General features: G+C 38.0%; 1 protein-coding gene across 4 annotated transcripts; it reads left to right on the plus strand.

Moving 5' to 3' along the window:
* The first annotated feature begins 276 nt into the window (after window positions 1-276).
* On the plus strand, window positions 277-4451 carry LOC125840727 (uncharacterized). 4 transcript variants are annotated; one of them, XM_049519696.1, is made up of 6 exons: window positions 277-344; window positions 424-445; window positions 521-626; window positions 706-813; window positions 908-1017; window positions 4073-4451. In XM_049519696.1, exons 1-5 carry the CDS (start codon window positions 284-286, stop codon window positions 1007-1009), a joined length of 399 nt encoding a protein of 132 aa, XP_049375653.1. In that variant the 5' UTR covers window positions 277-283; the 3' UTR covers window positions 1010-1017; window positions 4073-4451. The 4 variants fall into 4 exon arrangements, with proteins under 4 accessions (XP_049375653.1, XP_049375654.1, XP_049375652.1 ...); XM_049519697.1 differs by having other exon boundaries at window positions 4062-4166; XM_049519695.1 differs by lacking the exon at window positions 4073-4451 and adding an exon at window positions 3106-3146.
* The last annotated feature ends 10607 nt before the right edge of the window (window positions 4452-15058 follow it).

Here is a 15058-nt window from a genome sequence, read left to right on the forward strand (position 1 = left end):
AGGTGGTCGGGTTAGGGATAAAATAAATTAAATTTTTTTAAAAAATTTTAATAGGTTTTGAACGGAGAGAGTCAGGGTAAGAAATAAATGTAATATAAGGTAGGAGTAGAATTTTTCTTATTTTCCTTAAATTTGAGAAAAATTAATTGATTTGAAAAATATTTTCTAAAATATTTAAACCAACTAAAAATGAGAAAATTTAAAGAGTAATGTTTGAAGCCTTTAGAGTCTAACCTCCCATAAATACAAACAAATGATGCGTAGAAAGAATTGGATTTTGAGAATGAGCACTAGTGCATTGGTTGCGGAGAAAGTGTGGAATGATATCGAATCAACTCATTCAGGTCTCCTCTTCTTCTTCTTCAACTATAACTCTATTTTAGGTTTATATCACTCTTAACTTCATTTGCTAATTTGTTGCAGTCAGCGATGAGCAACTCTCCATGTCAGTTCCCTTTCTTTTCTTTCTAATTTCCAATTTCTGGTCTTGCTTTTACTACAATTCATCTTTTCTTTCTAGATTGCATTTCTTGTTTGGCAAAAATTTGGAGCGAGCAATGAGAATAGTTGATCAAAAAGGTGTCAAAAGGATGTTGGGTCACCCCAGTGGCCGTTCCATCTTTCAGGTAGAATTTTTTACAATATCAGTCCACTGGGTCTATGATAATTAAATATTGAACTCTATTCATTTTTATGGTTGCGCAGGTTGTAGGAGAGTCAAAGAGGAAGGAGGAATATTTATGCTTTCCACAACATTATTGTGCTTGTTATTCCTTCTTCTATGACATTGTAAACAGAGGGGAACAACTTTGTGTGTGTGAGATTTACCCTTCCTTCCTTCCCACTGTTTTTATCCAATATCAAAAAATTAATTGTAACACTCTCTTCTATGTGTTGTTTTCCCCAGTGTAAGCATCAATTAGCTGCCAGACTTGCTTCTTCCTTGGGAACATGTATTGATGTTAAAATGTCTGACCACGACCTTGCTCTCATGCTCTCCCACCTTTGAATCTCCAGGTAATAGTCAAAATCCGTTTACAATTTATGTCACGAGGTCAAGGACATATGCATTTGATTTAACTTGTAAATTCGAGATTAAACAAATAGATATGTTGTTAAATGAGATTAGAGAGAACACTTATACAATTTAATAAATGAATGGAATAGTGAAATCCAAGTAGTGTTGCTTCAGCTTCGATTCCGGTTATAACTTAAGCTGTTAGTTCTGGAAAGAAAGGTGTTAGTATAAGCATTTTTTTGTATATCCTTGGTCAATAATGTAAAAATGCTCTATTTGGAGATACTGTTGCCAGCTGTAAACCCGCTGAACATCCTTTTAACGTGTATTTGGGCACGATTCCTTTCTTTCCTCGTCCATGCTTTGCCTTTTATCTGCTAGAAACCCTCCGGCTGATCCGGCCATGATGGAAGTAATCAATCCGGATACACAATGATCCCGGGTACTTCTCGGGTAACTTTTGAAGGAAGCTTTTCTTGATGACCTCTTTCTTTGATTTTATTCTAATGCCAGGGAAGCCCCATCCTAAGAGGCCAGGACTACATGAGAATATTCCCCAATACAATCTTGTAGTTTTTGATTTGTGCAGCACTCTTAAATTTAAGGTGGCTTGTTTTGTCATCCCTAGTATTTTACCTTTTTATTTGTAATTCAAGTTTTATATAAAAAAAAAAACCCATTGCCATCAAATTACTATTCCATCTTAACTGAAATGATCGTTCTAGAACAAATAGGTTTTCTATCGTCCATCTGTATTGAAATGATGAATTCTTAAACAAAGGCCAAATCATGTGGATGTTCAGCTGTATGAAGGTGCTGCAGTCCTTTTTAAATTTTTGGCTTGTATAACTTCTCTGATGACTATAATTTTATGTTCATGTTCCCTTAATTTTAAAACCACAGTTGTCGGCATATTAGTTTTAATGCTAAAATCATTGCAGATGGATGTCGGTGTTTTTTCCTTTGGGCTATTTTTCGCAATAACACATTCTTATGAGGTTGCTTTCGTTTTTAGAGAAAGATCAGACTGCAAAGTTTGTTAATGATAATCTCTTCTTTTTTTCCTATTTGTGCAAGCTTGTGTGCACCTTGACTAGTACCTACAACCTCCCAACGGCGTATGTACTGGGTAACTCTGCCCTCTAAAGCTTAGTCAAATGGGAAGAAATCACGAGTGTGCTTCAGCTTCTATTCCGGTTATAACTTAAGCTGCTAGTACTGGAAATAAAGGTGTTGGTATAAGCATTTTCGAGTGTATATCCACGGTCAATAATGTAAAAGTGCTCCATTTGGAGATACTGTTGCCAGCTGTAAACCCACTGAACATCCTTTTAACGTGTCTTTGGGCCACAAGTCCTTCTTTCCTCTTCCATGCTTCATGTTTTATCTGCTAGAAACCCTCCAGCTGATCCGGTACCATGATGGAAGTAATCAACCCGGATACACAATGGTCCCGGGTACTTCTCGGGTAACTTCTTGAAGGATTATCTCGATAACCTCTTTCTTTGATTTTATTCGAATGCCACAAGTACATGAAAATTTTCCCCAATACAATCTTATAGTTTGTGATTTCTGCAACACTCTGAAATTTGAGGTGGCTTGTTTTGCCGTCCCAAGTATTTTACCTTTATATTTGTGATTCAAATTTTATATAAAAAAACCCCATTGCCATCAAATTACTATTCCATCTTAACAGGCATTTTCCTAACTGAAATGACCATTCTAGAACAAATGGGGTTCTATCGTCCATCGGTATTGAAATGATCAATTCTTAAACAAAGGCCAAATCATGTGGATGTTCAGCTGTATGAAGGTGTTACAGACTTACAGCCCTTTTTAAATTTTTGGCTTGTATAACTTCTCTGATAATTTTAATATTTATGTTCATGTTCCCTTAATTTTAAAAACCACAGTTGTCCGCATATTAGTTTTGATGCTAAAACCATTGCAGATGTCACTATTTTTTTTTTCCTTGGGATATTTTTCGCAATAATACGTTCTTATGAGGTTGCTATTCGTTTTTAGAGAAAGATCAGATTGCAAAGTTTGTTAATGATAATCTCTTCTTTTTTTCTTATTTGTGCAAGCTTGCATGCACCTTGACTAGTTCACCGGATACCTACAACCTCCCACTGGCATATGTACTGGGTAACTCTGCCCTCTAATGCTTAGTTAAATGGGAAGAAATCACGTAGTCATTTTGTATCTGTTTGGGTTTCAGATTTGAATCCTGGTCTCAATTCATTGACCACTAGGCCAGATTCTTGGTTACAAGTGTACAAATGATAGCCCTGATCAATGACCTACTTTGTGGGATTTCACTGTGTATGTTGTTGGTGTTGATCAATGACCTACTTATGCCTCTTGATTACTTCCTATCATTTCAGCTGTAGAGATTTAAATTGAAGTTTCTTTTTTGGCCTCAGAATGAAGTAACTGTCAAATACCTTATGCATTCTTGTTTGTTGGACAGTAATAATCCTGGACAGAAATTGAGGCTATCACTTTACCTCTTGACTGCTTAAGATAACACACGGTTTTTCTCTCTTGGATACATTTCTTAAGATGACATAGACATGGAGATCCTTAAAACCTTAGAGAAGCCAAGGAACCAGAAAAGGAGTTAAAGTAGGATTAAGTGAAATCTGTTTACTGCATGGCCAGTTCTATGCAGAGACAGGTAGTGAATATTTGGAGAGAGGATAGAAATTTAAGCAGATAGCTAATAAGGAAGTGAAAGATCTATTTGGTGAATCAAGAAATCTATATAGATATTATCACCAAAAAGAAAAAAGACCAATTAAGATATAATTATTTTTTAAGACGGCAGCAGATACAACTGTGAATATTTGAATATTGCCTAGCAGTCGTGATTCCTCTGGCATTACGACCTTCACCAGAACAACATTTTGTCCATAGATCAATTATTTCGTGGATTGGATTTCACTTGTTTAGTTAGCAGATGTCATAATGTGGAGTGTATGTCTTCTCTTATTTGATTGTATCCCCATATTTCCTATAGTTGAAACCATTTCTTATCCAGCTTTATTGCAGGTTGAAGCAACATCTTGTCCTAAAAGAAATGCAACCATCATATGCTTTTATAGTTCTCAATGATGAAGATTATTGGACTTTGGAATTACTGCTTTGTTTTAAGAGGACCACATTCTCTTGGATTTAACAACAAAGTAATCAGATCACACCTAAATGTACTTTTAACTATGTTGCCAAAAGAGGGATCAATCTCTGATCTCATTTGTTTGGTTGATGTACATAGTAAAGAAAACATCTGGTAATATCATTGTTTCATAAACATCTAAATCTGTCAATGTTCCAGAAAATTATAGTTGTTATACATAGATATTATCAGATGAGGAAACTACTTTGTATTGCTTTCAAAGAAAAGTAGCGGATGCAATTCGTAAGTTTCAGTAAGTGGAAGATTATATTGTTTAAATGCACTTTCTGATAGTAGGTATTGAAATCCTGATGCTTCTTGTGGAAGCCTAGTAGCTTGGATGAGCCATGAAGTTGCTCATAGCATGATCAGACTGGTATTGAAAGGGCTTATAAACGCATCAGTATTATAAGTATATGACTCACTCAGAGCATGTGATGTTCCCAACCGTTCCACTAAGTAGCATGAAATTTAACAGCCGTGGGACTTGTACAATTACTACTAGACAGCTTGTTACCACATTGAACCTTCGCTACAGGATCTCCGGTCAGTAAGGCTGGGTTGCACCGTTAGTAATTACTTATTGTAGTGTTCAAGCCCCAGCACCATGACATATTTTATGAAGAAGAAATGTAATCCCACATGGCGTCTCCACTTTCAACTCAAAATGTGATTGTTTTCAGCCTCAAGCTTGGGATGCCCTCACTCATTTGGAGATGTGTCACAATCCAAAAACCGGGCGTCATAGCACATTTCTTATCCCACCAAGAAAGGTCAGCCTAAACAAACCTCGATAAGGTAAATGTGGAAGTAAAAACAGAATAAGGAACTAAACGTAACATAAACATGCGGAAGTCATAATATAACTCAAATACCCTCAAAATCTGGTGTCACGTGTGCAAGCCTCTAAGTAGTACAATAGATTTAAAAGAAATACTAGTCTGAATGTCTTTGAATGTAGAACAGAACAAGGACATAATGAAAGAGTAAGTGATGTACCTCACGAACTCCTAAAGCAAGCCTCAGACAAAGATGAGAAGGGGAGATCAAGACGATCCGGGCTCGTAACCTACATAAGTGTAGAAAGCAAGGGAGTGGGTACCAAATAACAATGGTACTCAGCAAGCATCCCTACTAACCCTAAGTAAAGCAATACAGAACACATGTACTCCCAAGACTTCATCCAAACCTCCATTTACTACAACCTACATAGAATATATCAGACCAACTCAACCTAACAATTTAACACATGACACGTATAATTACATTGTAGCATGCACCTCAACATAAATAGATTATCATCAGTCTTTGATATTCAAACAATCACAATGGCCATAACAAATCACTCATAAAGATCAAAGAACAATAATGATGTGCAACCCAATGTCGTGCAATGCCATATATACTAATACATGTCTATCCTTACAATACACACTCGTAAGACTCAGGCTATGACCCATGGGGACTCACATGGTCCATATATCTTCTGCCATAACCATTTCCCTTCAGCGTACATAATTATCGTGGAACAATTTCCATTTGGCATAAACATCAATCACTGAAACCATTTCCCTCAGCATAAACATCAATTCAAATCTTAGCATAGTATTTTAGAACCAATGCAAATAGGCATGTTCACACGAATAATGAGAAGATGATAAATTTCATATCAATACGTAATCTATACCCACACAATCATGACACGACATCAATAGTGAATCAATATAACCATTCAAACCATTCATGACACATCTTGCATGAATATATCAACAAATTTCCCTTTTATCCCACTTTATTGTCTTTAGAATTCAATCAACATTTACAAATAAGCAAGAATTACAAAATCATTCACCAACTCCCATTACTCCCAAACACACAATAAGGCATACAAGGTTCAATATGCTTAACGAAGGGTCAAGAGGTCCACTTACCTTAAAAGAGAAAGAAGTTGACTCGGTATTTGGGCCTTCCCTTTACGACGAGTATCTGAATCCATAAAATCTATTAAATATGGAATCACAATACGAAATCAAGAACAACAACATCCATCTCATTGAATTTTGGAAACCGGGTCAAAATCGATCCCAAAAGTCATTCCCAAGGGTTAGGGTTAAACCTGAAATTTTGTATAAAATCATCATACTTAAAGGTTTGGAACTCATTAGTGAAAATCGTATTGAGATTCGAGTTGAAATCAAGCTTAAATCACTATTTTTCTTAAACACCAAGTTCTTGAGAAAAATCCAAAAAAATTGAGTTCAAAATTAGCTATTAGGTGAGAAAATCTTGAAATAAATAATGGGTAATTAAGATGGGGAGTTAAAAATCGTTACTCAATTGATGCATCTCAAAAAATCACTTTAAAATCGCATTTACCAAGCTCCCAAGGTTCAAAAATGATAAAATTGGGATGAAACCCAAACTTTTGAAAAAAGAATTCTACCCAGACGACTTACTCATCGCGATCACGATGAAGAACCAAAAGTCAACTCATTTATTGACCTTCGCAATCGCAGCATAGGCGCGATGCAAGAAGACCTAACTCTATGTAATCGCGACATACCCCACGCGATCGTGACGTACACGATTGCGAGAGAGAGTCCACAATCGTGATGAAAAGCACAATAGGTACTAGACAGAAGCATCGACAATTCACTAACACACAAAAAATTTACCGAATAGACCCTCCGGATTTGTTTGAAACTCCGAGCACACAAACCAAGTATGCTACCCAACTAAACTCGACATATCAGACTCAATGGAATCGAAACAGGGATTCAAAGTCTCCTTGACTCGAAACCCGTTAAAGTCACAACAAACTAACTTCTACTCAAAAATACTAAACTGCCCTTAATTGGAACCTTTGAAAATTCAACCTAAACCTAAGCTAGGCTTAAAATCATTCCCTGAATCCAATGGTGTCTTCAAAATTTCAATTCGAGTGTCCGAGCTCTGAACGTTGACCAAAGTCAACACTCAGCCTAAATACACTTAAACTTTCAACTCAAGGGATCAAATCCACATAAAGACTTTGAAACTGAAAATGACAGCACTCCTAGACCAAGTTCTACATTCCAGAGTTGGTGGAACTGACAAAATTCCATTTTGAGACTCGTAGCTCCGGTTGTTGACAAAAATCACTTTAACAACTTAAAGTCTTCGAAAACTCTAAAATTTCCAAAAAATCCCAACTTTTCTACCCAATTTCAAAACCAACTTTGTAAATTAACTAAACATGACTCGGGACAACTATCAAGAGGGGTATTATGATAATTTTCCAAAAATGACCTTCAGGGTCATTACATATCCATCACTAAAAACCATGTTCCTCCTCAAATATAAAGTAAAGGAAAGTACGTGAAGCTTAAAAAAGCTGAGGATATTTGGCATGCATATCAAACTCCGTCTCTCAAGTAGCTTCCCTGATCAAACGATGCTTCCATTGCACCTTCACTGAAGCAAACTCTTTTGCCCTTAACTTGCGAACCTTCTTATCCAAGATACCTATAGGCTCCTCTTCAAATGAAAAGTCTATCTGAACACATCATATCTGATTCTTAACACATGACTAGATTTCTCATTTTATTATCTCCCCCTTAGGTCTAAGGCTGATACTTTAAAGTTGTGGATCTATTCCACCTTTCCTAAACTAGTCTATATTCGATTTACTCTAGTACTTGAGAAATACTACTCTCATGGTTATTGAACTCTCTATGAGCAAATACTAAAATTCCTTCTAGGGCTTCTTTTTTAGATGCTTCTCTTAACCTCTTCCCTGAAACGACCCCAAAAATGCCCAAAAATGTGCTTCGGAAACACCTATAATTGTAACTTCCATATATCTCAAAATCCATGCATGATTTCGGAAATTCGACTTCATATTCTTATTCAGGGGGTCAAATTGAGTGGGAAATGGGTCTAACCCGAATTTTAGAGCAACCGTATCAAAATTCGAAAATCGCAAAAAATGCGATTTGGAGGGTCAACTTTAAAGGGGCATATCTCTTAGCACACAAGGAACTGGAAGAGCCACCACCTATTAAATTAAAGCCCTTTGAGTTAGCTTTCCAATGCAATTGGTTTCACCTCATTCCGAGTTAGAATGAAGGAGTTATGATCATTTTCGTAAAACCTGTCCGGGCAGAATTGCAATTTCCAGAGAGCTAAGTTACTGTAGCGGGCTGGAGACGTTTTTCTTTTATAAAAAAAGGATATGTCCCATACTTAGTTATATTTCTTTCTAGCTTCAAAACACTCAAAAACACTCTCTAAGCCCTCTTCAAAATTTCACCAAGATCGTCAACCAAATTCAAAGATCTCAAGCTCTAATTCCGGATTCAAGACTCAATCTCAAGCTTCAATTCTCCATTCCAATCTTCATCAAGGATTCTCCAAGTTGAGGTATGTGGGTTGATTGTGGAAACCTTCCTTTCCACAAGTCCAACCATTTATCCTCTATTTTACTTCAAGTTTATGGGTCCTTATGATCATTTATGAACTCTTGAATTATGGAATTACTACTACACATTCTATTATGGTCTATTTTTGCATATTATCATGAAATGAAATTATTATGTGATGTTTATGGTTTTCATGCTTCCATGATCAAATTATGAAGGTTGATATATATATGTATGTTGTTGGTGGGCTGATTTATATATATTTCGGAATTGGTTGGACTTAGTACTCTTGAAAGACATAATTTTATCTACATGAACAATAGCCCACCATGTGTTTGATAAAATGCCATTGATAGAATTCTTAGGAAATGGAATGTCCAATGTACGTCCCATGAGTCGGATAGTCATATAATCATTGAAATGATGATGAAATGGATACATGTATATGATTTTCTCTATATAAGTGTTGTGAATCGACCAAGCCTAGCTCCGGGGGTTGTAGGCCCGGGTAACCGTATCAAGGGGTTGGTACCTTGGTTGCCTAGTACGGGGGGTAGTAGGCCCGTATAACCACATCAAGGGGTTTGTACCTTGGTCCCTAGCTCGGGGGGTGGTAGGCCCGGGTAACCACATTGAGAGGTTTGTACCTCTTTCGCCTCTCCAAGGGGGTGGTAGGCCTTGGAAAATACTATATTGATGGTCACTCACCACACATGTACTATCTCCTACTAAATATGGTTTTTATGTAAGCATCATTATACATATCATTTCTTTAATATGCTATCTATCGGGTATGATTATGCATTTTTCCTATGATGTCCATCTATTGTAGCATTGCACTTCATCCCATATGCTTAGTACATTCAAACGTACTAACGCATACTCTATGCCTACATGATGTCACCATGTAGGGACCGGAGCACCGCTTGACCATCCTCCTCCGCGTGGCTAATACGATTTCCTATCAAGGTTATTGGTGAGTCCTCCATTCCGGGGACGTTGCTCATGATCTTTTGCTATGTATAAGACTTTTCTTTTTAGTTATGTTTTGACTATGAGGGTGAGCTTGGTAGTTTGTCTTGGCCCCCGCTAAGTACTCGTGTTTAGAGGTGGTGTTGGACAAGTTGTGTATTATGCTTGAGCTTGACTCATCTATGGTATTTATGTATCATTTCTTCTTTTTTTTCTCTTGCTCCCTTAGTCCCGATTTCCCCCTTTGATTATGCTTATTGCTTATGGTAATTTTAATTGCTTCCGCGACCAAGGATGTGTAATGATACGCTATGAGGCTTGTTTGGGGTTCCTTCGGGTTCCCCATTCGCCGGTCACGTCTAGGGCCCTAGGCTTGGGTCGTGACAGTCATATACCTTGTCGGGATATAAAACACCTCAACTAAGTGGATCCGCTAAAGTTATGCTCGAAAGATATAAGGAGTCGTCTAAAAGGTACGATTCTTTATCCATATTGGCTACCGGTTTAAGAGAAATGTGTGTTGTCTGAACTCATCCACATATCAGTGCTCAATACTACTCCTAATAAATATATATATACTCATACTCAAGTAGAAATACTCTTTTTTTGTTTTGAGGTAATTACTAAATTAACCTCTTAAAAGAGGTAATTGCTCTGAAATATCCTGAACTCATAAACTCAATTTAGAAATCAAAGTTTCTCTTTGCTCAATGTAAAAATGTTACATTTGGGAAGACTTAGTTCCCTTATATTTCCTCAATCATGTATGAAACTCTTCTCAAAAACTCATCCTTGTTTTTTCAAAAATTAGTTTAATTAAAAAGGATTCTCAATAATAACTTCATAAAAGCTCTTGAATTTTCCTCTTAAACTCCATTTAGTTTTAAATGTGCATTAAGACATGCGATTAGGATATGCAGAGATTTTCAAAGGTAAATGGAGCTTATAGGAGCTAATACAGAGAAGGGAAACGTGATCACAAGTTAATAGAACATGCATCAGATGAAACAAAGAAATGAATCGACCTAACAATCCTTGGCGTACTACTTGTCACGACCCGATTTCTCGAGTAATGATAGCACCTACTATACTCTACCAGTAGGTAAGCCAACCCGTAACCCAATAATCTAAACAAGGACAACAAGACGGAAACAAAGCAAAATAAATATATACAGATATCCCTTCCAGAACCTGGAAGTCACTAGTACATAGCTATCTAATAGAGAGTACAAGTCCCAAAAGTGGACCACAATAAAGGGTGTCTCAAAGGAAACAAGACTAGCTAAAACAAAAGAAGGAGACAAGACAAACCCAAAACGCCAAGTGCTCACTCTCGTCTCCGAGTCACAGCTGGAAAAGAAGGCTGGAACTAATCACCACTGGTAACTGGTACTAGGACCTGCATCACGAAATAGATGTAGAGCGTAGCATGAGTACCAAAACAAAAGGTACTCAGTAGGCATCAAAGGTCGTCTGAGCAAAAGGGGTAAAAATAATAAGAAAGGATAGAATCTAGACACAGAGATGTCAAAGAGGATATGAAAAAAAGCACATGAGCATACCAGAAATAAACTAAGTACAACTAAACTAAACCTAATTGGACCCCCATAAGCCCAGAAAGTACACTCGTGTGCAAGTTGAAATTAAACCTGAATGAACCCCCATAAGCCCGACAGGTAATAGCTAAGTCTATTGAGAAAGAAGAAACTGGGCTCCTAGCCCAAAGTAACCAAGATAATCCATCAGACTCCACCTAGCCAACAGTGCACTCCCAGCCTAGCTAGAAAGAGTGACCCCAGGGGAACCACTCCCTGCCCAACTAGAAAGAGGGATCCATGGGTGAGGTAGATATCGTGAATCGTCCTACCATGCAGTCAGCTCCCTGCCTAGCTAGAAAGAGCGACCCGGGGACACCCAGCCAACAGCACACTCCCAACCCAGCTAGAAAAAGAGGCCCGGGGGAGATCGCCGAAATCACCGAGTCTACCCAGCCAACGATATGCTCCCAGCCCAACTAGAAAGAATGACCTTGGGGGTGATGGTATCTTCAATAGGATCCAATCCAACAACAGCCCCATGAAATGCCGTCCACTCTAAGAAATCACAGAAAAGGCTTCAAGCATATATTATCTCAATCACACGCCTCTAGTGATGCACCGAACCTTCGAGAACGCGTTTAAACCTCAAAATTAGAAAAGAAGATACATAAGTGCAGCAACCAGCGATAACGCCTAATCTAAGACTCAAACTATCAAACTCAAGTCTGCTACTCCAGTCTACAAGGAGCTAAGTCATCTGAACGACGTCGGCAGAAAGTCAAGGATATCCAGCGCACACGGGTCATAAGTCTAAGGCAATGCTAGTCTAACCTAGACTAAGGACATCATGCTTACGGTTAAAGATAAACTAAACATACAACACATAGCATACAATTATATAATAGCATTTAGCACATAAGCATGCAACTCTACTAAACTGGTTAACATGATACTACACGCGAAATATGGTCAATCGATCCTAACATAAGGTATTTAATTAAAGTAAAGTAGGAAATTGGTACCCACCCCCAATTCACTCCAATCGACATGCTTTTACACAATTAAGCTCAATCTAATAGAAAGAAAGTCGTAGCCTACCTTAAGGTCGACCGTGCGTGCTCCAAATCACTTTGCCAGAGCTTTTCTTTCCCGAACAACCTTTGAACGTTGTCACTCTATCAAATATAGGATCACAATGTTAGTACGGTCGTTTAGACACCAAAATCACAACAAACGGAAACAGGTCAATTTTGGAGTCAAAACGAGAATCGTGAGATCCGCACCGAACTGTCTGAATTTGACTCTGCCAAGAGACCCAAAATAGTACCCTGAACTTGTGTCCCTAAATGGAACACAATTCGAGGCTCAAAACGCAGAAAACCCAACATACGAGGAAAATCACATTTTAATCAACTTAAAAGAAAAACATGCAACAGTCTAAACTCAGAATTTACGAATGGTTTCCATCACTCCTTGAATACTCCACGATGAAGCCACCATAATTCTCAATATGTTGGACTTCGAATCACCCAAAACCGAGCCAAAATGAGTGAGATATGACCAAAACAAGGATGCCAAAAACAAAAGCTTAAAACCCTAAAAAAAGGTTACAGCAGCAACGTTTATCGCAAAATTTACCTCGAACGACGCACACCTGACAAATTCCGAACACTCTACAGCGAAGCCACTGAAAATACGAAGCTCCCGCACTTCGAATCACCTAATTCGGTTGAGAGTTGGGAGAGTTAGGAGGTTTTAAAGTTTTTGAAAGGCAGCTGATTATTCTGCATTATATAGCAGATTTTCAGTATAATTTTTGAAAACTTAAAAACTCCGACGGGGTGCTTTGAACTCGTTCGAAACCCCGTACACGCAAACAAGATATGTAACCATACCAAATTTGATATTCCAGACTCAATGGCGCAGTCAAACTTTTCATACGAGGTCATCTTGACAAAAAGTGGGTCCCACACCCAAATGCCATTTTAAGTCAAAACCACAAAAGGGCTCGAAAAAAATATCGGAAACCTCGGGACACAAAAGAAGGGTCAATCTAGACCAAACTCGACATTCCGGAGCTAACCGCGTTGACGGAATTCTCATCCGAGTGCGTTTACTCAGAATGTTGACTAAAGTCAAACTTAGGCTTAAACTTAAAGTTAAAACGCCTAATCACACCGACTCACACTGAGAACCTCGGGAGTCATGCCGACCATGCTACTAGCCTAAAATGACCCTTCCAGAGCTAATGGAATCGTCATAATTGGATTCCGGTGTCATCTTCTTGAACTTTTGATAAAAAATGATCGTTCAAGGTTCATAAGCTCCCAAAAACACTAAAGCTCGCACAATAATCAAACGACGACGACCAGGTGACCGAATTGTCAGACCCAACAAGTCATAAATGACTTGGGGTCTCTATAGGAACGCTTTAAATGACACACATAAGGCAAACACAGAAATGACCAGGAGGGTCATTACACTACTGGAGCAGGGGGCACTAGACCCTGAACTTCAAAAGTCTGGGCGCACTGTTTGTGCGATCGCCAGGACTTAAACTTCAGATAGTGACGCCATATTTTGAGAGAAAAAATTACTGCTGCCAACTCAAGATCATGAGTCGGTAGTTCTTTTCGTGAATCTTAAGTTGTATGGATGCACAGGCTATAGTCTTACCATTCTGCATTAATACATAACCAAGTCCAACTCTAAATGCATCGCAATAAACAACAAAGCCCGTTGTACCCTCTGGTAGGGTCAACACTAAGGCAGTGGTTAATCGAGTTTTCAATTCCTAAAAGCTTTTCTCACAAGCTTCAAATCATTAATAATAAATTGTTTTCTGAGTCAACTTAGTCAATGGGGATAAAATAGATGAAAAACCCCTAGATGAACCTTCTCTAGTAATTAGCCAACCTCAAGAAACTCCTTATATCAATTGGTGATGTAGGTGTTGGCCAATTTTACACTGCCTCAATCTTTTGAGTGTCGACTTGAATTCATTCACCAGACATAATGTGGCCTAAGAACGCCATGGATTCAAGCCAAAATTCACACTTAGAGAAATTGACATATAATTCTTGATCTTTGAGAGCTTGTGGAACTATTCTAAGATGGCTAGCATGGTCCTCTTCATTCCTCGAATAAATCAATATGTCATCACTGAACATGATAACAAACATATCAAGATACAGCTTAAATACTTTGTTCATAAGATCCACATGAACGTTGTATGAGATTTGGTCAAGCAAAAATACATCACAAGGAACGCATAATGACCATAATGGGTCATAAATGCTGTCTTCGGGATGTCACTTTCTCTTACTTTTGACTAATAATAGCCAGATCTGACGTAAATCTTAGAGAAGCAAGTGGCACCCTGAAGTTGGTTGAAAAGGTCATCAGTTCTCGGAAGGGGATATTTATTCTTTATGGTGAACTTGTTCAACTGGTAATCGATACATATCATAAAGGAACCATCTTTCTTTCTCTCCAATAAGAACGGAGCACCCCAAGGTGAGACACTAGGTCGAAAGAAACCCTTATCAAGAAGATCTCTCAACTTCTCTTTTTAACTCTTTTAACTCAGCTAGAGCCATTCTATATAGCAGAATAGAGATGGGTTGAGCATCAGGATGAATATATATTCCGAAGTCTATTTCTCTCTCAGGAGGGACTCTGGGAAGATTGTCTAGAAAGACCTTTGGAAACTCACTTACAACTGGAACTGATTGAACTACTAGAGTCATGAACTCGGACTAAGTGATAGATGCACCCCTTGGAAACCAACTTTTTAGCCTTAACGTATGAAATAAAATGACCTTTGACACTGGACTACTCCTCCACTCTAAAACTGCTGCCTCATTTAGGAAACTGAAAATTGACTACTCGAGTTCTACAATCGATTTAAGCATAACAAGCATGAAGCCAGTCCATACCTAGAAAATAACAT

Source organism: Solanum verrucosum, unplaced genomic scaffold (assembly GCF_900185275.1).
Source record: "Solanum verrucosum unplaced genomic scaffold, falcon-dt-bn FXZP01000176.1, whole genome shotgun sequence".
In the NCBI taxonomy this organism is placed as follows: Eukaryota; Viridiplantae; Streptophyta; class Magnoliopsida; order Solanales; family Solanaceae; genus Solanum; species Solanum verrucosum.